The sequence below is a fragment of the Mustela erminea genome, chromosome 12, assembly GCF_009829155.1.
Source record: "Mustela erminea isolate mMusErm1 chromosome 12, mMusErm1.Pri, whole genome shotgun sequence".
Classification (NCBI taxonomy): Eukaryota; Metazoa; Chordata; class Mammalia; order Carnivora; family Mustelidae; genus Mustela; species Mustela erminea.
Window position 1 is genome coordinate 7,581,913 of NC_045625.1, and position 24,189 is coordinate 7,606,101.

The window sequence follows — 24,189 nt, forward strand, 5'->3', positions numbered from 1 at the left end:
AGCAGTGAGGAGGTGCCAGCCTTGTGGTCCCGGTTCCCTCCTCCAGCTCCCCATCCTTTCTACTAGGCCTGCTTCCCAGGTAGTTCTCTTGAGTTGGAGGCAAGGTTCTCACGGAAGAGAGTAGTTGTGCGGGTAGTGGACTATATAAACACTCTCCACTCTGGGCTTCAGTCTTATACTTGTCAATTAGTACTACACTCTCCAAGCCTTTTCTGCCTCTGAAGTTCAATCAACCTAGGATGGAGGCAGAGGTGGGGATCCCAAGGCCAGCTGAGGACCCCGCTCTCTGGGCTCTCTGCTCATGAAAATATCTGCTCCACAGCACCTCACTGCCCCACCCCCGGGAATCTATCCGCAACTGTGCCCTCAGCATGGACCAGATCCCGGACCTGCACTCGCCCATGTCACCCATCTCCGAGAGTCCCAGCTCCCCCGCCTACAGTACTGGTAAGGCCAGTGGAGGGGGAGGGGCCGGTGGGGAGAATCCCATGGGAGTGACCTTGTGTGTGTACCACGCTCTGTCTGTGACGACTCCTGTTACCATGTGTGCTTATTTGTATTTCTACTTCTTTACTGAGAGTGATGCCTGCAAGGATTTACCCGAAAAACCGGCCAGCAGAACTACCGACGTTGTCTCCATGGGTTGTCACACATTCTTCCCTAAACACAGGCTGGCCAACTGGTCATAACTGCAAACTTGCCTTCGAACCAACTCCCCCGAGTGTAAAAGTTACCAGTCCTTGCCCCAAATGATTTAGTGGACATTTTCTGAGCAACACGGCAGAGTGAGGTCCTCAGTCCTCAGAGGACTGAGGATTTAAAGCCCGGCTCTCCCACGGGCTGGGTAGTGACTTGAGGCAGGACAGGTGACCTCTCTGAGCCTCAGTTTTCTCCTTGTAGAATGAGGATTATGGAAGGACTTACTTCCCAGGATGGCAGGGTTAAATGGGCTAAGGTATGGAGAAGGACCTCGCAGGCAGGAAGAGTTCAATATACATCACCTCTCATTTTGGATGATGGTTTGACTGCTGGTGACCAGTGGATGGCCAGCATGTCGCCAGCTCCTGGCACATGGGCACTCAATAAATCATTGCTAATTCATTGAGAAATAATTCCACACAATGAACTCCAGCATGTGCTTATTACCATCCCTGAATCACGGCAAGATCCTCTAAGTAGTCCAGTGGTTCCCCAAGGCTGCAGCAGCCTTAGGGGAGGAGGGAGCAAACTCCTGGGGTCCAGGCCATTTGAGAGTATCCTTCAGGCCTGGTCCTTTTACCCAAGGCTGCTGGGCCTGGCCTGAGTGCAGGGAGATGGGAATGTCACCTCTGTAGGGTGGGTGGGGCCTGTCCTTTGGGGAGAGGGAGGGAGAACTTCACTGGTAACTAGTCTTCACCCTTTCTCTCCCTGCAGTGACCCGTGTCCACGCCACCCCTGCAGCTCCATCAGCCACAGTGCTGCCTGCCTCCCCTGTTACCCGCCGCTCCAGTGAACCTCAGCTGTGTCCCGGAAGTGCCCCGAAGCCCCCTGGGGAGTCAGACAAGGGCCCTTATGCCAGCCCCTCCCACACTCTCTCCAAGGCCTCCCCATCCCCGTCACTCAGCAGCTACAGTGACCCGGACTCTGGCCATTACTGCCAGCTACAGCCTCCTGTCCGTGGCAGTCGAGAGTGGGCAGCAGCTGAGGCCTCCAGCCGGCAGGCCAGGAGCTATGGGGAGAGACTAAAGGAACTGTCAGAGAATGGGGCGCCTGAAGGGGACTGGGGCAGGGCCTTCATAGCCCCTGTTGTGGAAGCCACCTCCTCCTTCAACCCCGCCACCTTCCAGTCACTACTGATCCCCAAGGATAACCGGCCACTGGAGGTGGGCCTCCTGCGCAAGGTCAAGGAGCTGCTAGCAGAGGTGGATGCCCGGACGCTGGCCCGGCACGTCACCAAGGTTGACTGCCTGGTAGGTGCTGGGGTAGGTCCCTGGGACAGGGAGAGCACCTCTGTCCTGCAGCTTTGGGACGGGGGTCCAGGTGGTGAGGAGTTGGCTGCTAAATGCCCAAAGTATAATGAGTAGGCCTGGCTTCTGGTTCGTAGCTGTCCCTTACTTGCTGTATGACTCTGGGCTGATCACTTGACCTCTCTGGGCCTCCATTTTCTCCTAAAAACAGCAGCACCACCACCACCACCACAAGATATTCTTGCTTCCTCCAGTTTGGTACTGGAACTGGGCAGCGCTGAAAGCCAGAGCTCCCTGGGACACCTTTTCAGTCCCGTGAGAGTCAGCATGGCTGTTCCAGAGAATGTGAAAAACTGAAACCACCTGCCCCACCCCCCCCACCCCCCATGGACAAAATAAGCAAAACTCAGAACCTAGACTCGAACTGTCAATGCCTGGCCTTTGAAGGAATCTTGACTATCTAAGGACCCAGATTCTCTCTGCACCTCAATTTCTCCCTCTGAAGTTTGGGGGGGCACCGATTACTTTATGTGGGGGCCCGCACTGGTCTCTCAGCTCAGGAAGCAAGTAAGGAATCCAGAGATATTGTCCTATGGAGAGTGCTAGGCGTGATGGGATTAGTTCTGGCTCAGTGTGTGACCTTGGACGACCAGTGCTTTCCCTCCCCGGGCCTCAGGTTTGCCTTCTGGAATAAAGGTGTCCTGGTCACCTTTGGCACATATCAAACAGCTCTGGGCATTTTTCCATTTATCCCTCATTCCACGGAAATGAGGGGGAAACGAGGTTCATTTGCTCCATGGCAGAGGAGGAGAGCTGGAATTCAAACTCGTTATCCCAGCCAGACTGCCCTCCTAGAGAAAGCTCTCTGACTCCCAGATGGCTAGGGCCAGCCGCGACAGGAAATTAATCAGCCCTCTGGGCGTCCTTGCAGGTTGCTAGGATACTGGGCGTTACCAAGGAGATGCAGACCCTAATGGGAGTCCGCTGGGGCATGGAGCTGCTCACCCTCCCCCATGGCCGGCAGCTACGACTAGACCTGCTGGAAAGGTAAGGCAAGCACCTGCACCCGGGGACTCGCGGGGAATCCCCCGGGCTACCTTGCTGCCCTTTTGCTATGACCGGCTGGCCAATCAGAGTGTCTCAGCCCGGCTCCCATGGGGTTAGGGCTACGCCTTCCATCCATTGACGAATCGCAACTGCTCGGTGTCCGGCTCCAAGCAATCCCAGTTTCCCCAAAGCCTGAGTCCTGTCTCCGAATTCATCTTTTGCACCCTCTTGACCAATCACACTGCGCGAGCCTTAGCCCCGCCCATCAGCTCTGGCTACTCTTTCTTAAAACTGTTCTGCCGCGTGAATTCCATTGATCGATCACAAGCCCCTCAACCCCGCGCTCCGAAGTCTCTGGCCCCGCCCCCGAGTTACGCCGACCAATCAGAAGCCCTTAGCCTGGCTTTCTCTCACTCTGGCCGCGCCCCCTAATCTCATTGACCCTTTCCCACCTGTCACTTTGGGCTTGGCCCTCTGCCCCTCGGGCGCCAAACGGAACTAGTGACAGGACCCCTCCCCTCTGACCTGGCCGCTGAGACAGGTTCCACACCATGTCCATCATGCTGGCCGTGGACATCCTGGGCTGCACGGGCTCGGCGGAGGAGCGGGCAGTGCTTCTGCACAAGACCATCCAGCTGGCGGCTGAACTTCGAGGGACCATGGGCAACATGTTCAGCTTCGCGGCGGTCATGGGCGCCCTCGATATGGCTCAGGTACGGAAGGGCGCATCTCGAGCTGAGCTTCAGGAAGTCGTTGTCTGGAGGAGCCCCGGGATGTTCGAATTGGGGACTTTCTGGCAGCATCAGTGAAAGGGTAGCTGGGTTCTCTGAAGTGACCTGCTCCAAGACCAAGTCTTGCCCCTTCTTTGGGTCTCAGTTTACCCACCTGCAAAATGAGTGAGGAGCATTATATGAGTTTCAAGAATAAATATAAAATGGCTATAATTCAGTGGGCACTTAATATATGCTAGGTGCTACATTAAGTACTTTGTAAGTACTGATTCGTCAGAACAATCTTGGGAAATAAGTGCCTTTATTGTCCCACTTTATTTATGGAGAAACTGAGGTACAGCAGTACTTGGCCTAAGGTCACACAGTCAGACTGAAAAGGTCAGGATTCGAAGCAGATTGGTTTCACAGCCTGAATCTTGTCCACACTCTACACTTGCTCTCCTGTGCCTAGTCAGTAGTAACAACAGGGTCCCAGAAGCTGTGGGTCGATTCCCGGCTCTGCTACCTAATTTTGGGATGACCTTGGGCAAGTCATTCCCCTAGCTGAGCCTTAGTTCCCGCCTCTGTAAAATGAGCTGTTGCAAGGCCTCACGGGGAATCTGAAGAGCAGCCAGCACTGTCCCAGGTACATGAAAGGTGACCGTGGTCATAACTATTATCCCACATCTGGGTATGTCCACTCAGGAGGGTGGCCTGTGGTCAATGCGGGCCCCTTCCCTGGTCGGACGTTCACAGTCTGCTCTCCCCTCAGATTGCCCGGCTGGAGCAGACATGGGTGACCCTTCGGCAGCGACACACAGAAGGTGCCATCCTCTACGAGAAAAAGCTCAAGCCATTTCTCAAGAGCCTCAACGAGGGCAAAGGTACCTCTCCCACCTTGCTGTGTGATGTTGGGCAGGCTCCAGCCCCTCTCTGGGCCGGCAAAGACTCTCCCAGTGTAGACGAGGACCAACCAGAAACTGAGCGCTGCACAGGCTAATCTTGAGCTCCCTTTCTGCATCTGGCTACCGTCTGCAGGGTGGCTAGGACCAGGCTCAGCCCTCAGGGCGGTGCCAAGGCTGCAGTGGTTTCACCTGGAGGATTGGAAGAGGAGGAGTGCTAGTCTTGGGAGTTGGGAGCTGGGGGGGTGCTCAGCCAGGGACCTTAGGCAGACCCACCCCCTGCTCCACCTCTCTGCCTGGAGTGCCCCTGGGGATGGTGGGGCCTCCAAGGCCTCTAAGCGCCTGCCTCCCCCCCCCCACAGAAGGCCCGCCGCTGAGCAATACCACGTTTCCTCACGTGCTGCCGCTTATCACTCTTCTTGAGTGTGACTCGGCCCCAGCAGAGGGCCCCGAGCCCTGGGGCAGCACAGAGCACGGTGTGGAGGTGGTGCTGGCCCACCTGGAGGCTGCCCGCACCGTGGCCCACCACGGAGGCCTGTATCACACCAACGCGGAGGTCAAGCTGCAGGGTAAGTCACAGGTCACATCTGGGGGTCGAGACAGTCACTGTTGATGCTGGCCGGGCTTCCCTCCACCAGACTTGCTCTCTCCTTTTCGGCCAAACCCCCATGCACGTTTCTCCATTTCCATTTCCTCGCCTGGCGCCCCTCCCTGGCTTCTTTCGTTTTCCCTGTTTTTCACTCGATTACCAGTTCAGCTGTGAGTGGGAGGCCCCGGGTTGGGGTGCAGGGACACAGAGGTGATGGGGAGACCACCCTAGCTGTGGATCTTTCTTTGAGCCTCTGTTTTCTCTCTGTGAAGTGGACCTCCTAAGGGATTATTCTACAAGTTTGTTTGCCTCGGGCTGAGCACTTGGCCTAGAGCTGAGACACACCTACCCTACCTTCAAGGAGCTCCCAGTCTAGGGGAAAGGGCGAGTGAAAGGAGCGGAGAGGAAGTGGCCTCAAGTAATCCAGCTTTTACTGCTTTAGGCATTATTTAAGCCATAAAGTTTCACTGTAGGCAAACTGGAAATTACAGCTGAGCAAAAAGAAAAAACAAAATCCCCCCCAGTCACCCAGACGCACATGGTGACAACATCCTAGTGTTTGTGTTTCCTGCCTCTTTCTTTTTCAGAGCAAACAAAACATTTTTTTTCTTAACTAACAAAAACTTATTTGCAAAATGTGTACATTTCTTAGCAAGAAGTTTGGAACTTATAGAAAAAATACAGAAAAGAAAAGAAAATCCTTCCAAATTGACATTCATATTTTATCTTCAGTAATTTAAATATTATATGTTGCAGACATGGTCCTGTTCACTGACAAACCTTGTTGGATTCCTGATGGAGCTGGGGGGTGGGGGAAGGCCCCTAGGAAGAGGGTCCTGCGGGGTGTGTTGGCTTTTGGCAGGACCCCCAGCCTTCCCTATTGGATGGTCATTCCCCTGACCCCTGTGCTCTGCCTCACAGGGTTCCAGGCCCGGCCAGAGCTCTTGGAGGTGTTCAGCACTGAGTTCCAGATGCGCCTCCTCTGGGGCAGCCAGGGCGCCAGCAGCAACCAGGCCCGGCGCTACGAGAAGTTCGACAAGGTCCTCACTGCCCTGTCCCACAAACTGGAACCTGCTGTCCGCTCCAGTGAGCTGTGACCCCCGCGCACCCCTCCCCTCTGCAGCTGCGGGCAGCAACAGGGACAGAGGGGCACAGACCTCTCCCCGGAGCACCCCAAAGACACTGTGATCAGCCCAAGAATGTTCTGGGCCCAAAACCAGGATCTCCCTTGCCCCTCCAGGGTCCTGCAGGACCCCAGGGCTCCATCCCACCTGCTGCGTGCCCACCAAGTATCCTTTCAGGAAGAACCGGAACCCTGTTCCTCCCTCCAGCGTCTGCTTCTCCCCTTCCTGCTGAGGTGCCCTGTGTTCGAGCCATGGGAGGGTCCTTATGCCTCCCCACTCTTCTCTGGGCATCTGCCCGCAATGGACACCAAGGCCTCCACCCGGTTGTAAATCTGTTTGTTCTGTAAATAGATGTACAGAAGCCATGTTCTTTCTTTCATATAATAAACTTTTATGACTCTTTCTTCTGTCTCTCAGGGGGCCCTGGTGGAAGGAAGTGTCTTTTCTCTCAGATGAAAGGTGGAAAAATTCAACAGTAAATACTTATTTAGCACCTGGGACATTCCAGATTCTACCACGAACCAGAGTTACAGCCAATACTAAAACCTGGTCCCAGTCCTGGAGGAGCTCACAGACTAGTGGGGGAAAGAACCCGCTAATTCCTACCAAGAGGAGAAATCCTGGCCAGCCAATCCCCCCCTGTTTCCTGCTTTGGAAATCCCAGCGAAGTCTCCCACAAATGCACAACAAAGCACTCCAGATGTTTGGAGTGGAAGGGCTTGTAAATGTAGGATTCCGACTCTCCCCTGGAAAATCGAACTGGAGGGAGAAGGGACTCTCCTGGGGTCGCAGTGGCAGAATGAGGAAGGCTGGAACCTGAGTGTCCTGACCTGGAGTACTTTCCTTTTCTCAACAGAAGGACCTACTTATTTCTTTTCAGGGCCCCAGAAAGCTCTGTGTGTATGTGTGTGTGTGTGTGTGTGTGTGTGTGTAGGGTGGGTGGATCAGGGAATCTCTAAGAAGGGCCATGAAAGCAGTTGTCTTGATGGGTAGGGGAGGTAGGCAATGTGGATCAACACAATTCCTGTCGAGGCTGGAGGCCTGGGGAGCCTGTTCACTGAATATGAAATGTCTCAGATCCTTTGCCTTCTAAATCCTTTGACCAAGAGAGGCTGGATAACATAGTGCATCAGATCTCTGGCAGCAGCTTGACTTGGGTTCAGTTCTATTATTTACTAGCCTTGGACAGAAGCTTAACCCCTTGGATCCCAGTTTCCTCCTCAATAAAATAAGGACAATAACAAAATCGATTCCTTAGTATTGATGGTAAAGTACTTAGGGCAGAGTAGTTGCTAGGTAGGGAATTGCCATGTTTCATACATAATGGATTGCCAATAATCATTATTGATTACTTTCCGAGTCAAAACACTTTATGTGCCTGTACCTCATTGAAATTTCACCGTTTCTCTGTATGGCAGTTACTGTTATCGTAAGACATACAAGGCACCTACGCTAATGACACCTAGTAGGTGCTCATGAAAAGCTCTATTACTGAGTGCTCTTTTGTCATATAAAAAAAAGAGCATGGAAAAGGCGCTTTACAAGGTTTAAGGTGCCGCACAAGTTTTTGCTACAATTGTTACGTCACCCTTTGTGGTCATAATCCTTTATTATTCTTTCGGCGCTATTATGGTCTCCTAGTTACCGTCGCCATGGAAACGCGGTGCGCCACTGGCTTGGGACGGTTCGCGGGCTCCCCCTAGAGGCTACTTTGCGGTCCTGCTACGAGACGCTGGCTCGGGACTTTCCGGGGGGAGCCGGGAGTTGTAGTCTACGGAAGATGGCTGCCGCCGGGAGAGGCACGCCGGGAATTGTGGTCCTAGGGAGGGGCGGTTGGCCCACATTCGGTTCCCGCCTCACCCGCATGGCGGCTGCGTCTCGCGGCTGCCGGCCCTGGGGCTCGCTCCTCGGGTTGCTGGGGTTGGTCTCAGCCGCGGCCGCCGCCTGGGACCTGACTTCGCTGCATTGCCACTTCGGCAGCTTCTGCGAATGTGACTTCCAGCCCGACTTTCAGGGTGAGGAGCCGTAGGTGCCCGGAGCACAGGGGCCGGCGGACCGGGGAGCCTTCAGACTTTGGGTTTGTCCCCGGGCTTGACCTGGAGGGTAGAACCGAGGGGCGGGACCCGCAGACTTCCGCGTGGCCCGCGCTGAGGGACTGAGAACCTGGAATACTGGACTTGGGGCGAGGGTTTGGGAAAGCATGTTTGGGGTCCAGGCAGAGCCTTGCCAGGATGGAGAGAGGCATTTGACAGCAGGGCCTTGTGGGGAGCACTGGGCCTCCACAGTGGACTGGCCATCAGGGGAGAAGCCTGCCTTGGGAATGGGCAGGAGTCTTAGGGCCAAACCTGTTGACAGCTTGCAGCAGCCCCTTTGAGCTAAGCATAGTGCAGAGGGCCAGCTGGTGGGAGCGCTGCAGAGCCAAGTCAGGTATGATGGTGGCTGCTGCAGCCAGAGTCCCCAAAGGCCCCACTCACTCCCTTTCCAAAGACGGTTTGCAAAAGTTTCTGAGACACAGGGGTCCCTAGACCAGGTACCAGACATGACTCCTCCCCACCCTCTTCTGTGGCAAGCGTGTGTCTTCAGCTCTGATACTGTCCTTCTTGTGGCCCTAGGTCTGGAGTGTGACCTGGCCCAGCACCTGGCTGGCCAGCACTTGGCCAGGGCATTGGTGGTGAAGGCACTGAAGGCCTTCGTGCAGGACCCAGCCCCTACCAAGCCACTGGTCCTCTCCCTGCATGGCTGGACAGGCACTGGCAAGTCCTATGTCAGCTCCCTGCTGGCACACTACCTCTTCCGGGGTGGCCTCCGCAGCCCCCATGTTCATCACTTTTCCCCCGTCATCCACTTCCCCCACAACAGCCATATGGAGCGTTACAAGGTAGGCTGGTGGCATCCTGGACCACCATTCACCTGCATGTGGGGGTGCCAGACCCTAGGGAGTGAATGAGTCAAGTCTCGGGAGGGTGTGGGGGTCACTCACTTCAGGCCACACAGCCCCCAGGACCCATTGTAAACAGAACTCGAGATGGACAAGGGACATGGGATTGTATAGTCGCAGGTATTACTTGCCAGTCTGCATTGTTATCTTTCTGGAAAGCATAGTCCCAATTTGAGGCTCAGAGTAAGCATTCAGTAAATAGTACCTCTTACTACTACTCTCCTTGTCAATTGCAGGGTTCTTTCCAGGCTGGTCTGTTTCAGGTGTCAACATTATTGAAAAGGTTCAGGAGCAGAAGGGAAGCTTCCTCTTTTATGGGAAGTAGGAGGTGTCAGAGAAGGAATCCTGAGCGGACAGATGTGAGGCCTGGGTTTGAGTCTCTGTGAGCTTGCTGACTTGCTGTGTGTGAGCTGGAACAAGTCTCTGACCCCTTGGGGCCACAGTTTTGCCACCAGCCCCATGAAGGGATTAGTTCTCTCTGGGAGACCATACCTTCCTGGGAAAGGGATTAGTTCTTGCCTTGGGAAGAAGTCTCAGGTGAGAGGAGTATCTCTAGGTGCCCTCAAACTCCTGCCTCTCCCCTGCAGAAAGATCTTAAGAGCTGGGTCCAGGGGAACCTCACAGCCTGCAGCCGCTCCCTCTTCCTCTTTGACGAGATGGACAAGCTGGCCCCAGGCCTGATGGAGGTCCTGCTACCCTTCCTGGGCTCCTCCTGGGTTGTGTTTGGGACCAACTATCGCAAAGCCATCTTCATCTTCATCAGGTGGGCCCAGCTTTGCAGCAGCATGGCGCAGGGACATTTGTCCAAGGTCTTAGCTATCCAGTCTTGGTTGGTGGTCCCACACCAGAATATCTTTCTGCCTGGGCCCAGTTGGGCCTTCCCAAAGCCCCTCACACTGGCTGTGATACTGTTGCTCAAATTTTGACATTCTCAAAGCCCAATCTGGGCTCAGTCTTTGGGATCCTCACTGTTTCTTTGTGGAAGGATTTTTCCCTATTTCATGGCCAGGGGGACACAGACCTGGGGAAAATCGGACTAGAATTCTAGTCCCACCTCTGTGTTACCTTGGGCAAATTTTCCTTGGGCAGTTCAGTCTCTGAACTCCCATCTCCTCTTCTGCACAGCAGGGCCAAGATTAATCCCCCACTGTCCTCCTAGAGGCCAGGGGTGAGAAAGTCAGTTAAGGGACCCAAAAGTGTTTTGTAAACTTTAAAGTGCATGACACATATAGGTGAATTTCCAGGCATCATGGTTTTAGACATGGGCTCTGGAGAGGGGAAGTGGTTCCTATGGTGTGTTTTCAGCGGGTTTGGCTCCTGCCGGTACTGAGCTGGGTGCCAAGGCTCAGGTCGTGTTGGGTGGCACATGGGAAGCAAGGGACAAATCCTGGCCCCCATGGTCTGAGCCGTGGCCTGCGTACCCCATGGTTTCAGCAACACTGGTGGCGAGCAGATCAACCAGGTGGCCCTGGAGGCGTGGCGCAGCCGCCGGGACCGGGAGGAGATCCGCCTGCAGGAGCTAGAGCCCGTCATCTCCCAGGCTGTGCTGGACAACCCGCACCGTGAGTTTGGCTCGGGAGGCCCCCTTCCTGCACCCCTGGGGTAACTTCAACAGGCCGAGGCTTCACACCCAGGTCCACTGGGCTGGGCCAGGTTCTCCCAGGGTCTGATGCGTTGCCCACCGACCGGGTACTTCTCAGCCAGGCTTTGGCGCTCCTGGCTGTCATGTGGCCTCCCTGAGCCCGCCACAGACCCTTCCCACATTGCCCCTTCCTACAGATGGCTTCTGGCGCTCAGGCATCGTGGAAGAGCATCTCTTGGACGTCCTGGTGCCCTTCCTACCATTGCAGCGGCACCACGTGCGGCACTGCGTGCTCAACGAGCTGGCCCAGCTGGGCCTGGAGCCAAGGGAGGAGGTCGTCCAGGCTGTGCTGGACAGCACCACCTTCTTCCCCGAGGAAGAACAGCTCTTTTCCTCCAACGGCTGCAAGACCGTGGCCTCCAGAATTGCCTTCTTCCTCTGACTCTCCAGATGGCGTCCTTGCCTCTCCTCGCCTGGGCCAGGCCGTGCAGGAAAGCCCTGCGGCCTCTGCAGTGGGGACCCTTTTCCTGAGCCTCCTGGAGAATGAGACCCGGAGCCCAAAGTGAAGATGAGGAGGCGTGCTGGCTAGGCCATGGGACTGAGGGCCCTGCCGTCTTAACTGGTCTCAGGGCCTCTTGGCCTTTGCTTCCTTCCCTAGAGAAACCACTGGTGACCCCAGAACTTCCGTGAGACGTGACCTTGCCCTTACCCTCCAGCCTAAGCCTTCTCAAGATGTGAATTGTAACTCAGGGACTGTGGCTCCTGGCTGCTCTCTCCCTCTGCGGCCTGTTACTCTTGGCTGCGTGCTCTGGCACCGTCCTCTCAACCCTCCATTGCACACACTGTGTCCCAGTACTGTAAAGCCAGGCTGAGACTTCTCAGTCTTCATGAACAGAGGGACTCAAGCTGCCACTTGGGCCTGGTTTTTAAAGTTTTTAATTTTATAAGAGAACAAACACAATAAACTTAACCATGGGACCAGAGGACTGTTGACTGAGGTATCTAATTGCTCTGGAAGGAGGCCCTTTTGCTGGGTGCCAGTGAGTATGTACGGGGGTTAGAATCTCTCCCATACCCAGCAACAAGCGAGGGAGCTGAATGGCCCTTTCAGAGATCTGTGTCACTGCTGGGCCAGTCTTGATTTTTCTGGGGTTCTGGCTCAGGCCCTCTGATCTGGGGTTTTCTGAGAGTTGGGCTCAGTCCCCAGGTGTCCTCGGTCTTGCTGTAACCTGGGCTTGTGTTCTGGCTCCAGCTCTGTGCAGCCGTGGTCTTGCTGGACCTTTGGTATTGGTCCCAAGTGGCCTCAGCGTTGCTGGGGCTCCAACTTGGATCATAGAAATCCTTGGTCCTGCTAGAACTTCGGATCAGTCCCCCACTCCGGCCATGGGCAGGCTTGATCTTCCTAAGCCTCTGCCTTGGGCCCTGAGTGGCCTTGGTCTTGTTAGGTTTTTGTCTTGGGCTTCGGGTGGCTTCAGTCTGGCTGGAACTCTGGCTCTGGCCCTGTGTGACCTTTGTCCTTGTGGAGCTCCGACCCTGGCCCTTGGCAGCCTTTATCCTGCTGGGCCTCCGGCTCTGGCCCTGGGCTGCCTTGGTCCTACTGGGGCTCCTGCTCTGGCCCTGGGTGACTTTGGTCCTGCTGGGGCTCTGGCTCTGGCCCTGGGCAACCTCTATCTTGCTGGGGCTCTGGCTCTTGTCCTGGATGGCCTCTGTCTTGCTGGGCCTCTGGCTCTGGCCCTGGGTAGCTTTGGTCTTGCTGGGCCTCCGGCTCTGGCCCTGGGTAGACTCTGTCTTGCTGGGGCTCTGGCTCTGGCTCTGGGTGACTTTGGTCCTGCTGGGGCTCTGGCTCTGGCCTGGGGTGACCTTGGTATTTCTGGGGCTATTGCTCAAGCTTAGGTGTTCCCTGTTCTCCAAGAGGTCTGAGGATTGAGTCTTCAGCAGTGAGGAGTCGGAGGATGTCACAGCAGTGGCTGAGGTGCTCCTGTATTCCTTGCAAATAGTAGACGTCTCTGAGGCAGACATGGTCCTGACTGGGAGGGACGTGCCAAGAGCATCCGTTAGGCTGCCCTTCCCAAACAGCTCTAGGAAAAGGAGGTGTAGGCCTCACCCTTACCTCTATCCCAGAGGCCTTGCGTGGCCTAGGGGCAGGCCTGTCAGATGAAGCCAGCCCAGCATTCCTCTGGCAACCCGAGCCCTGCAGGTGGGCCAGGGCTGTGGGATATGCGGGGGAGGCACTGAGGGCTCACCACGCCCCCTTCAAAGTCAGGATACTTCCTCCTCTCTATAGTCACAGAACTAGAAGTAGCAGAGCCCGAATGCACATGCAAGCCAAGGAGTCTCTGACCCCTGACCTTGGCCTTCCCTGCTGCTTTGGCATACTTGGGCCTGGTGGGAGCACTGGGGACTTACAGCCAAAGATGGAGCCTGAAGAGGTCTGGTCGAGGTAGTTTTCGGACAGGGACCTCACCCTGCTGGCTGCAGGCTCCTGCTTCTCTTCCTAGGGCAGAAGAAAGGTGGGGAAGTTGCTGGCTGTGGGAGGCCCCCTGGGCCAGCCGCTCAGCTCTAGAAGGAAGGCTGGCAGCTTAGAGCTCTTCAGGGGGCCCCGCTGGGGCTGGGCAGCAGGAGGAGAGGTGAAGACTGGACCAGAAGGGGAGTGGTCAGACTAGACTGGCAGGGCACTGTGAGAAATTTTGGCAGCATTCGAGAGGCTGCTCGGGTCTCAGTTCTGCCATCTGCAAAATGCAAATTACAGTCCTCTATGAACTATAGAGTGCCGTACCCTGGGGAATGGCTAGTGAAGAACTGAGCTTTCTGTGCTTACCATCCTATCCCATTTCGTCCTCCCACATATCTGGGAGGGAACTACTGCTTTTCCTGGACCAGGAACCAAGACTCCAGGAGCCTAAGCAGCCTGCACGCAACAACACTGAGCTAAGAAGCAGAGGAGCAGAGCTCGAGTCCAGGCCTGTGGGACTCCACAGCCGGGCTCCTGGCTGCCGCCCGCAGGCCAGGGATGTGTGGGTGCGGGGAGTGGGCAGGCGGAGCCCCAGCAACCAGCAGGCAGTGCTGCCTCCACATCTCCCCGAGGGAGGGAGCTCACAGTGACCTCAGCGGGGGCACAAAGTCTTAGACTTTTGTGTTCCGGTGTGAACTAGAGAACTCGAGGGCTAGCCTCTTCCATTTACGGCAAGGGATGTTGGTCTCCCATCCACTTCATTTTCGTAAAGTTTTCTTTGAACACAAAGGTACTTGCTGTCCGTCAGCTGCTGAGTGGACAGACTGTGGGACTTTTGTAGGATGGAATTCTCGACCAGCGATGAGAATGAGCAGTCAACTTGGATGCATCCCACAAACGTGCTTAGCGGAGAGAGTCTGAGACAAGCGGGCGCTCCGTCCTTGTCCACGGATGTGAAGAACCCTCACGTTCAGTTGTGACATCAGGGATCAGGACAGCCTTGGGGGTGCACTGGGCTAAGGGCGGGGCCTAGCAGGGCGCATGAGGGGGCTCTGGGGAGCTGGGAGTGTGTTCCTTCATAGGTAATGGTGTCATGGGTGTACTCAGTTTGTGGAAATTTCATCAGCTCAATCACTGATGATTTGTGTACTTTTCTGTATTTATGTGACATTCAATAAAAAGTTCTTAGAGACAGTTTTAAGAATAAAATCCTGGCACCAATGCCCAGTGCACACAGAATTTATGTAGGTGAGTGTGGCAAGGTTTGGGGAGGCCTCTCCATAAGGGGCCCACATCCCTGTGCCCTCCCTCAAGGGTACCCCTTATTGGTAGCATCCCTACCTCACAGCAGAAAGACCCCAGCCCAAGCACACAGCCAAGTGGTGGCAAAACCAGGCCCAGGCGCCAGCCTCCAGCCACTCTGCCTCCTTCAGCCCTGGCTCGGGTGGGTTACGCCCGACCCCAGACCTCTAGCGCTGTAGGCCCGGCGCGTATAGCCCACTCACCTCTTTCTCCTCATGGAGGGCCTTGGCTGCCTTTGCACCTGGTGGCGCTCCTGTCAGGGTCTGGGGAGCAGCCTCGAGCTCTTCAGAGATCCCAAACAAAGGCTTCCACCAGAACTGCAGGGTCCGTGCCTTCTGGCGCTCTAGTTCCCGCTCCCTGAGCTGCCTGCTGAGCCACGGCCCCAGAGTGCTGGGTGAGCCCCCCGGCTCAGCCCACCCTCCCCAGAGTCCGGAGAGTGGCCCTGAGGAGGTAGCAGGGGCAGGAGGAGCCTTGAAACCCAGCCATTTCCCACTCCCGGCCCGGGGCCCCCACTTGCGGAACTTGCCCCACGATGCCTTGCGGGATGCCAGCCTGCAGGCTTCTTCTCTCCAACACCCGATCCAACTGCAGCCTGGCCAGGTGGGCCACCTGGCTGCAGAGCACGTCATCCACTGACATGCCCGGGAAGAGGCTGGCCATCAGGGTGAGCAACTGCCAGGAAGAGCCAGGTGTGGACCAGGGCAGGAACAGACAGTGTGTTGCTGTCCTGCCCTCGCAGGGCCCTTCTCAGGGCGGAGGTGGGAAGGGTTTACTAATATCTGACTTTTGAGGACCAGACCACCTCCCCAGAACCAGGAAGAGCCTGTGAAGAGGCCCACCAGGGAGAGGGCGCTTGGACACCTGAGGGGCTGCCCTCGAAGCCTGTGCCCTGGAGCAAGGGTATGGACTTCTTTGAGCCCTACCCTCTTCAGCTGCAAATGGGTGGGGGGATGTTAGCCGTCTCCTGGGGTGCTGAAGAGGGGTAAACCGAGCAACACTGGACGTAGCTGGAACCTGGCACGGTTAACTGCCTGGCGTCAGCAGCTCGTAGTTTTGCTAGAAAACCAGACTTCTCTGGAGCCCGTCCTTCTGGCCCAGCAAGAACCTACCTTGGGTTGCTTGGGGTTGAGAAGCAGGACGGTGGCAACATCCAGGCGGGCCCCCAAAATGTTCTGCAGGAGCTGCCGGCTCCTGGCACGGTACAGGTAGTACTGGGCCTTCTGGGGGTTGTGCTGGATGGCCATGGAGAAGTGGCTCTCCGCCTTATGGAACTGCCTGCGGGACACAGTGGGCCCCAAGCTGCTGTGTGCTGGGCCCCAGGGAGGGAAATGGCAGCTCCTGGGACCCCCTGGGGAGTTCGGGGGTATCAGGCCAGTCTCTGCTACCCCACCTCCGCCATGCCCCTCTGCTCTTCCTCTGCCAGCTATACTCTTCAGGGCCCCAACGCTTACATTAGTACAAGACCCCAATAAAAGTGAACGTTTTTAATATTGTAGAGTAAAGAGGACCTTTCGAGAATCTCACAAACCCAGCAGCTAAAAATGAGAAAATTAATTTGACTACAATTCAATGCCAAATTACTGAGCAGAAAACCATCACAAAGGAATGCAATACATAGGGGAAATACATTTTCGCATAGAAGGCAGACAATCAGCTCAGTTTCCTAGCCTACATAGAACTCCTGCAACAGCAAGTTTTAATGAACAATTTATTATTTTTTAAAGATTTTGTTTATTTAAGTGGGTTCTAAGCCCAGTGTGCAGTTTGAACTCACGGCTGAGATCAAGAGCCGCATGCTCTACTGACTGAGCCAGCTAGGCGCCCCTGGATATTATTATGTTTTAAAATGTTAAATGTTCACACCTCTTTTTTTTAAAAAAAATTTATTTATTTATTTGACAGACAGCGATCACAAGTAGGCAGAGAGGCAGGCAGAGAGAGGTGGGGGTAGGGATGAGCAGAGAGCTCAATGCAGGGCTCGATCCCAGGGCCCTGAGATCCCCGGGCTGAAGGCAGAGGCTTTAACCCACTGAGCCACCCAGGCGCCCCATTTTCTATACATATGTTAACAATTACTAACATTTTACAAAAGTCAAGTCATGCTGAGAGAGGAAGGGAAGCAGGCTCCCTACTGAGCAGAGAGCCCAATCCAAGCCAAAGGCAGAGGCTTAACCCACTGAGCCACCCAGGCACCCCTGTTCATACCCTTTAACAACAGTTTAGCTCCTGCAATCTAACTACGGGATTACTAGTATAATGCATGGAAATGTATGTCCTGCATGCTCATTATATTGTAATAACAGAAAACAGCCCAATTAGTCATCAGTAGAGGGTTGTCTACAGAAATGAATTGTGGTACTTCCACAGGATGGAATACTATGCAAATAGTAAGAGAGGATGATGTAGTCCTATATATGACATTGGAAGTAAAAAAAAAAAAAAAGAGTCAAAAAATAGTTTAGCATGACTTGACTTTTGTAAAATGATAGTAATTGTTAACATATGCATAGAAAATGGGGCGACTGGGTGGCTCAGTGGGTTAAAGCCTCTGCCTTCAGCCCCGGTCATGATCTCAGGGTCCTGGGATCGAGCCCCGCATTGGGCTCTCTGCTCATCCCTACCCCCACCCCTCTCTGCCTACTTGTGATCTGTCAAATAAATAAATAAACAAATCTTTAAAAAAACAAAAACAAAAAGACATACGTATAGGAAACAATCTGGAGGTATCTTTACCCGACCCGTGGCGGGGCTGGTGTTGGGAAATAGGTATTAGAAGGAATGTTCGGGTTCTGAATTATCCACTACCCAACACTTCAGTTTCTTTTTTTATAAACCGCAATTACCATAACGATATTCAGAAAAAAAGTGAAGAATTTTTCACGGAAGTTTGAAAACTAAAACCATTGTTTAGGAGACCTAGCTGGGACCCAGGGGTCCCAACAGGCAGCTCCGTGCCAACCCCCATCCCCAGCCCCCAGCCCCAGGGACCGCTCGCAGCACGTACCTGCCCCTCTGCTCGCAGAAGCCCATCTTCTCCTGTAGCAGCCCCATGCGCAGGTTGGCGCCCTCATCCTGCGGGCTCAGTGCCAGCGCCTGCTGGTAGTCGGCCTCCGCAAAGAGCAGGTTGCCCAGCTGGAAGAAGCAATCTAGGGCCCGGGGAGGGATGCAGGGGCTGAGCGTGCCCCCAACCCCAGTGCCCAGGAGCCCCAGCCCAGCCTGCTGCACCCTCCGGGGAATCCCGAGCCCCGTGGCTGTGAACTCCCCAATTCCCACTCCTGTGGGTGGGTGGAGGGTGCCCGCCAAGGTTTTCCAGGCCTCGGGGCACCTTTTCCCAGCCTAGTTCTGAGTGTTTTAAAGAGACTGTAGCCAGTTTGTCTAAGGCAACACTTTGCAGAGTGTGTCCCCAGGGCCCTGAGGCTCTACCCCCCCGACCCAGCCCAGGCCCTTGGGGGGCAGGCAGCCCCTGCTCACCGCCCCGGTTGATGTAGAGGCCCTTCTCCTGCTGCTCATCCTTGAGGGCCTTGTTGAGCAGCAGCACGCCCTCCTGGTAGGCGCCCTGCAGGTAGCAGTGCACAGCGAAGTCATTGTAGGTCAGCAGCAGTTGCCGCTGGGCCTGCTGCACGGCGCGCTCCTGGCTCTCACTCATCATGTCCAGAGCCTTCAGGAGGTCCTCCACGGCGGCATCAAACTCCTGGAGCCGGCGGTACATGGTGCCCCTGTGGGGAACGGCCATGAAGGCCAAGGCGCCCCCACCCACTTCCTGGTGGCCGGCCAGGAAGGTGACCACTCTGGGCCTTCTGACCTGGGTTGTGGCCTGAGGGTCCTATCTTCTTGCGCTGGCTTGGGTGTGGGGCTGGCTTGGGATTTACTATTTGGCTAGCCTGCTGGTCATGGGTGGTTTTGCTTTACCCCAAAATAGCTTCCATCTTTCTTTTTAGGAAGGAGGTGCGTGCGTGCCAACCTCTACACGAAGGCCTTTTTGTACCTGGGACACACGTTTTGCCCCGCTGTTTATATGAGAAAACCTAGACTCAAGCACGTTAAATGGCCCCAAATCACATAAGAAGTCCTGGGGGCAAGGCATAGATTCAAACCCAAGCCTTGTCCACTGAGCTGGACCGAGCCTCCCAGCATGAATGCTCAGTAGCCCTGGGGGTCCAGGATTCCCAGGGGAATGAAGGTGGCTGCCTGCCCCCTCCTCTAAGGGCAACAGTAGGTGAGACCTCTCCCTGGCTTTGATCCTGATAGGGAGCAGGGAAGGATTACTTGGGGAAACTGAGGTCTAGGAAGCTCTTCTGAGACCATACAGCAGGACCCAAGGTGGGGACCTGGCCACACAGTACCGGAAAAGGAAGAGGCAGGGGTCCAGAGGGTTGTTCTCAATGGCACAGTTGATGCACTGCAGGGCGTGCTGCAGCTTGCCCTGCACTGCCAGGATCCCGGCATCCTGACGCGCCTGCTGGGCTTGGTCCACCATCATCTGGAGCAGCGCCTTGGCTTGTGGGTGCTTGGGGTCCAACAGTAAGGCGCTGTGCAGGTCTTGATAGCAGAGGCCGGGCTGCAGGGGCCCAGGGATGGCATCAGGGTGGCAGGCTAAGCAGAGCTCTGCCCTGTCCCGCGGAGAGGCACACCTCCAGACCATGTCACCCACCCTCGATGTCCCTGCACTGCTGTGCCACCTTTCGCCTCATGAAAGCAGCGGGGAACATTATGGGAAAATCCTATCCCAGCCCCCATCTTTGCCGGTCCCTTTACAGATGTGACCTCAGGAGAGCCAGGTCAGCCTGGATGGTTTCTGCTGGAGAATGGTGTTGCAGCTGCCTCCTCCTCCGAGGACTTCTTCCAAGGTCCCTCAAGGTGGGGGAAGGGTGAGTCCTTCTGACAGTGACTGTCACATCCTCCCTATCGTCCCAAGCACATGCCCTTCCCCAACTACCCTGACCTTTAAGCCCAAGACAATTCTGACAATAGATGCAGGCCTGGGCCTGAGCAGAAAACATCCCCAGGCAAATAGCTTCCACTGGGTGAGCAAGTCTGTCAGTCAGTCAACCAACAGTTTTACCAAGCATCCTGTGTCGTGTAGGGTAATGGGTTGGATGGCGAACAGGACAAACAGTGTGGACACCAGTTGTGGGTCGAAGTCAGGAGGGGGAAGATGGCAGAGGCTCAGGACAGGGCTTTGGAGTAGGTGGGTTCAAGGGTGGTACCACAGAGAACTGGTTGTGTGACCTTGGGCAAGTCACCCAGGCCCTCTGGATCCGTCTCCTCCTTGTGAAAAGAGGACAGTGGGTTGTATCTACTCAAACCATTACCTCAAGTCTTAAAGACAAGTGTGAGTCAAGTGCTTAGAACGTGCCTGTGCATTACAGGGGCTGAGGTGACAGGAGGGGCCGAACTCCCACAGTCAACAATTATCAATAATTACTAGTCTCCTGCCTTGGAAGGAGAGCCTGTCACTGACTCACTGTGGGGGCCAGAAGCCCAGCCCCCAGCATAGGGAGGGTCAGGTTTCCAGCCACCCCCAGGATACACCACCTGGTGACTGATGTGAACCTGCTTACCTCTTCGTCCCCCAGAGTTTCCCAGCTCCCGTGCACCAGGCCAAGCCCGAACACCAACCATTGTTCTGGATCCCTCCCTTTCCCTGCCCTCCCCCATCTGTCTTTGCTCCTGACTCCCAAAGGACTGTGGGACTGGCCCCTTTCTGGCCACCCTCACGGCCATCCTTGCCTCTGGCCTCCTCTCTGGCTGGACGGCATCAGGCTCCTGGCCTCCAGACTTGTCCCTCAGCCAGACTCTCCCTGGTAGCCAAAGGATCTTTCTAAATCCCACTGCCCCATGGAGCACCCTTTTGAGGCTTCTGCTGCCCCCAGGAAGAAGTCAGGGGCCTCCCAGGTTCCCCAAACCCTGGCTGATGTCCTCTCATACCCGCAGTCCCTTCTCTCTGGTGACCCCAAGTCTCCCTTGTCCCCAAGCTGTTCCCTGTACTGCCTGGCTCTAAGCCTGGACAGTGAGGCAAACAAGGAGAGACAGGAAAGGAGGAAGAAGGCCACCTTATCTAAAGGATCCTTGGGTGCTCCTACCCTGTGCTGCTTCCCACACTGTGAAATCATTCTCTGTGCAATTATCTGCTTAAGGAAGTCGCCCTTGGGCTCTAACTTCCACAAGGACAGGGATGGCACAGGTTTCTCACCTTGTGGCTTCTGGGAGCCGACACAGGCCTGACACAGAGCGAGAGCTGAGTGGTAGCCAGACAACTATGCTGGGTGGTCAGCAAAGGTCCCCACCACGCGGGCAGCTGGGGTAATCTCAGGGTATGCTAATCTCAGGGTATGCTGGGGGCACCCACACAGGGGGAGGGCCACCCCTGCCCCACCCTCCCTGCTCTACCTTCTGGAAGAAGTTGTAGAGCCTGGCTCGGAGGATGAAGACATCGGCATTGGTTGTACCAAGCTTCACCTCTTTGGTGACGAGTGAGAGGCAGTCCTGATACTGTTCGAGGGCCAGGAGACAGGCCATGCTGAGGACAGAGGGCAAAGACACTCTAGTGTCTGCCGGGCAAGAGGGGCAGGAAGAGGCTACAGGGAGAACATGGCTGCACCTGGCACTTACCATCGGTAACGGAAGCTGGCTTTCCCCGGCTGGAGTGCAGAGGCTTGTGAGAAGACTCTCAGGGCTTCCTGGAAGGCACACTGCTCAAACAGGCACTGGCCCTGGGGACACAGGGGACAGTCCCTTCTGCTTGTGACTCCGGCCCAGCAGCACCCACTAGCTACAGGGGGCGCCCACTGGGACGGGAAGGGAGAGAGACAAGAGCCAGGGACACGGCCCTTTAGATCTGGGAGAAACTTCAGGGGACAGAGACACAGAGACAGAGAGAGATAGAGAGATGGAGAGAAGGTGACAGAGATGGAGAGAGATACAGAGCAAGGGAGAGACAGCAGAGACAGAATTCTATAGTTGGCAAGATGGCAATATAGAAACAGGAATGTAGAGAAACAGAAAACTTTGGGCTTTGTTGGTATTTCGTGGATTGATATTTTTATTCTGACTTGTAAAACAGGGATGCTGTTGCCTTTTTAGTGCTTAGGTTCTCTAGATGCTAGGTTTGTGGGGTCCAGCACAGCAGCCACTCACTTCACGTGGCTGTACAAATTTAAATTAATTAATTAAATAACATTAAAAATCAGTTCCTCACTCACACTTACTACATTTCAAGGGCTCAGCTAACATTAAAAATCAGTTCCTCACTCACACTTACTACATTTCAAGGGCTCAGCAGTTCCACGTGGCTGACGGCTACCAGAATGGACAGTGCCGAGCAGACCACTATCATCACTGCAGAAAGTTCTGTTGGGCAATGCTGCAGAACTTGATCCAGCCCTGGTGGTAAACCACCTGTGGAGGTGGGAGAGGTCATGAGAGGGGCAGGAGGTGCAGATGCAGACAGGGGGACAAGAAGGTCCCTAGAGAGACAGAGCTGGTCCCAGGAGCAAGGAAAACCCCCCACAGCTGGAGGAAGAGCCAAGAAGAGCTTGGGTGTGGGGCAGGCACCATGGGTAGGCCTGCAGCAGCTCCAGGCACCTGCAGGTAAAGGACCAAGGTAAGCCGCTCCAGGTACTTGGTGTTCTCCGGCTGGAAGGAGCAGGCCCTTCGCAGGTTCTGGGCGGCCGAGGAGAAGTCACAGAGCTGGATGTAGGCCTCGGCTCGTAAAGCGTAGAAGTCTACCTGAGGAAGAGGGGACCCAGGCTACTGTCCCTTCTCCACTGTCTGCTGAGGGCTGATGCTCAATGACCAGAAGGGACTTGGTGGCCCCAAGAGGAGGAGCCTGGCAGGCAGGATAGTGAGCGCAAAAGTGTCAGCAACCGCCTGTACCCACCCCCTCACCAGCTCAGAGTCCAGGTGGAGGGCACGGGAAAAGAAGAGCACAGCCATCTCCCAGTCCTCTTTCTCCAAGCACTGCAGGCCTTGGTGGTAGCTGTGGGGACGGGGGGTACAGGCAGAGGGGCTGGCGCTGGCTTTGACCAGCCCAGGGCGTACAGCTGTGGCCACTGGAGCGGGTTGGGAGGAGGGGGGAGGTAGGTGGAGAGACAGGGTGGGGCCGGTAGACAGAGACCTAGGGAGAGGAGCCTGGTAGTCTTGGGTCTCATACAGGCCAGCAGCCCTGCATACGCGGAGGTGGAAGAGCCCTATTATACAGTTGAATTCACTGAAGCCCAGAGAGGGAGAGTGACTGACCCAAGGCAGTAGGGCATGCCACTGGCTGTGCAGGACAGGAACCTGGGACCCGGGAACAAGGTAATCCAGTCACTCACTACTCCCTGACTTTGAGGGGCACTGTTAATCCCGTGATCTTCGATTTTACAACATCCAAGTTCTGGAACACCTGGCTGCTCCCAAAGATCCGCTGTAGGGCTCCCTTTGGAACTGGAAACACCCATGGCTTTGAGATGGGCTTTGACGGAGCCGGGTCAAGCTCCAGAGCATCCTAGAACCAAGGGACAGCAAGCTGAGGCAGGCCTCAGAGATGACCCCGCCCCTCTTGCACACTCCTCAGGTGTTTTACAGGATGAACCAGGGCTGACAGGAGGCACAATGTGGTTACTGGTGGCAGTCCCTGTCCCATTCCCCTTAGGGATGTTCCAACTTCTCTCCAATCCTGCCTCTCTCCCTCTCCTGTGGTCAAGGTCAGGGGCCAGAGTTCTTACACTGCACTCTGCTCTCCTTCTGGTCGCCCTTAGCTCCACCTCTAGCTCCCAAACTCCCCAAACACCCCAAAACTCTAATGTCTCCAGCTCAGGCCCAGGAGGTCCTGCAGCCCTTTGCACATCCTGTGGGACCCTCACGCCCAGCAGGGCAAATTGAACACCTCACCTGACTTCTGCCCCAGGCTTCCCCACCCTGGTGAGTCCACCTTTTCAGCCAGTCACCTACGCCCTATCAGTCCTCCTGTCCTGTCTGTCCCTCTTCCTAAAGATCGTAGATCCCTTCTCTTCTCTCATCTTCTCGTCTGGGCCACGGCCCTCTCTGCCGGGACGCCAGCTCCGGCCAACTCTCCGACCTCCCGAACGGCTCACACGTCTCAAGGCCTCACTTCTCGGCACTGCGGCCAGGGCTTTCCTGAATTGCACAACTTAGGCTGCCTCTCCTGTACTTAAAACCTCTCCTGCGAACTCGGCCTCGGCCTCTTCTCTCCCGACCCTCCCCCGCACCTCTGCGGAGTTTGTCATGCACTCCGGTCCGCGAGAGCCTCCGGAGGCCCACTCCCCACGTTGCTAGGAACCACCTCCAGGACGCCCCCAGGCTCCGCCCCCTCAGCCCACGCCGCCGGGACCCAAGGCTTGTTAGAGCCGCAAGGAGATTAGCGGATTTATCCGCCGGGGAGGCTGAGGCTGCGTCAGGGAGACGACTCGTCAGGTGTCCGCAGCGAGGCAGGACCACACCAGGAGCCACAACAAGGCTCCCTCCTCCCGACCCGGAGGTCATACAAGGGCCCCGCGACTTCACAGTAAACCCCACAGGAACGCGGCGAGGCGGCGCCGCGGCACCAGCTGAGGCGCCAGTCAAGGCCACCGCCCCGCCACTTCCGCTCCTCAG

The 24,189-nt window shown here is 55.7% G+C and overlaps 3 protein-coding genes across 12 annotated transcripts in view; 2 read left to right on the forward strand and 1 right to left on the reverse strand.

The window, feature by feature from the left end:
• Positions 1-6,721, forward strand: part of SH2D3C (SH2 domain containing 3C) — a 29,194-nt gene extending 22,473 nt beyond the window's left edge. For 4 of the 6 annotated variants that reach the window (XM_032308834.1, XM_032308838.1, XM_032308837.1 and 1 more), the window contains 7 exons: positions 323-447; positions 1,414-1,949; positions 2,878-2,993; positions 3,535-3,706; positions 4,476-4,587; positions 4,968-5,174; positions 6,116-6,291. In XM_032308834.1, the coding sequence (XP_032164725.1) occupies positions 323-447; positions 1,414-1,949; positions 2,878-2,993; positions 3,535-3,706; positions 4,476-4,587; positions 4,968-5,174; positions 6,116-6,291 (1,444 nt within the window). Of the gene's footprint in view, positions 1-322; positions 448-1,413; positions 1,950-2,877; positions 2,994-3,534; positions 3,707-4,475; positions 4,588-4,967; positions 5,175-6,115 lie in introns of all 6 variants that reach the window. The other 2 variants (XM_032308833.1, XM_032308836.1) reach the window with 2 other exon arrangements.
• A 1,286-nt stretch (positions 6,722-8,007) lies between these two features.
• Positions 8,008-11,821, forward strand: TOR2A (torsin family 2 member A). Of its 2 annotated transcripts, XM_032308843.1 has the most exons (5): positions 8,008-8,333; positions 8,931-9,196; positions 9,844-10,019; positions 10,691-10,818; positions 11,036-11,821. In XM_032308843.1, the coding sequence occupies exons 1-5, from the start codon at positions 8,099-8,101 to the stop codon at positions 11,278-11,280; spliced, it is 1,050 nt and encodes a 349-aa protein (XP_032164734.1). In that variant the 5' UTR covers positions 8,008-8,098; the 3' UTR covers positions 11,281-11,821. The 2 variants fall into 2 exon arrangements, with proteins under 2 accessions (XP_032164734.1, XP_032164735.1); XM_032308844.1 differs by lacking the exon at positions 8,931-9,196 and having other exon boundaries at positions 8,229-8,333.
• A 108-nt stretch (positions 11,822-11,929) lies between these two features.
• Positions 11,930-24,181, reverse strand: TTC16 (tetratricopeptide repeat domain 16). 4 transcript variants are annotated; one of them, XM_032308828.1, is made up of 14 exons: positions 23,805-24,181; positions 22,908-23,080; positions 22,480-22,570; positions 22,177-22,320; positions 21,205-21,305; positions 20,983-21,112; positions 18,936-19,150; positions 18,064-18,308; positions 17,597-17,738; positions 15,702-15,867; positions 15,119-15,264; positions 14,796-14,958; positions 13,245-13,323; positions 11,930-12,865 (listed from the first exon to the last, which is right to left on the reverse strand). In XM_032308828.1, exons 1-14 carry the CDS (start codon positions 23,820-23,822, stop codon positions 11,946-11,948), a joined length of 2,733 nt encoding a protein of 910 aa, XP_032164719.1. In that variant the 5' UTR covers positions 23,823-24,181; the 3' UTR covers positions 11,930-11,945. The 4 variants fall into 4 exon arrangements, with proteins under 4 accessions (XP_032164719.1, XP_032164721.1, XP_032164720.1 ...); XM_032308830.1 differs by lacking the exon at positions 22,480-22,570; XM_032308829.1 differs by lacking the exon at positions 22,177-22,320.
• Between the last annotated feature and the right edge of the window lie 8 nt (positions 24,182-24,189).

Excerpts from the sequence above, each read along its gene's own strand:
- TOR2A (XM_032308843.1), top strand. The coding sequence starts at position 8,099 with ATGGCTGCCGCCGGGAGAGGCACGCCGGGAATTGTGGTCCTAGGGAGG. Across the intron at positions 10,020-10,690 it reads GCCATCTTCATCTTCATCAG|CAACACTGGTGGCGAGCAGA; the intron begins GTGGGCCCAGCT and ends CCATGGTTTCAG. Across the intron at positions 10,819-11,035 it reads TGTGCTGGACAACCCGCACC|ATGGCTTCTGGCGCTCAGGC; the intron begins GTGAGTTTGGCT and ends CCCTTCCTACAG.
- TTC16 (XM_032308828.1), bottom strand. Across the intron at positions 18,309-18,935 it reads CCCTGCCTCTTCCTTTTCCG|GGGCACCATGTACCGCCGGC; the intron begins GTACTGTGTGGC and ends CGTTCCCCACAG. Across the intron at positions 17,739-18,063 it reads CCTCTACATCAACCGGGGCG|ATTGCTTCTTCCAGCTGGGC; the intron begins GTGAGCAGGGGC and ends CCCGGGCCCTAG.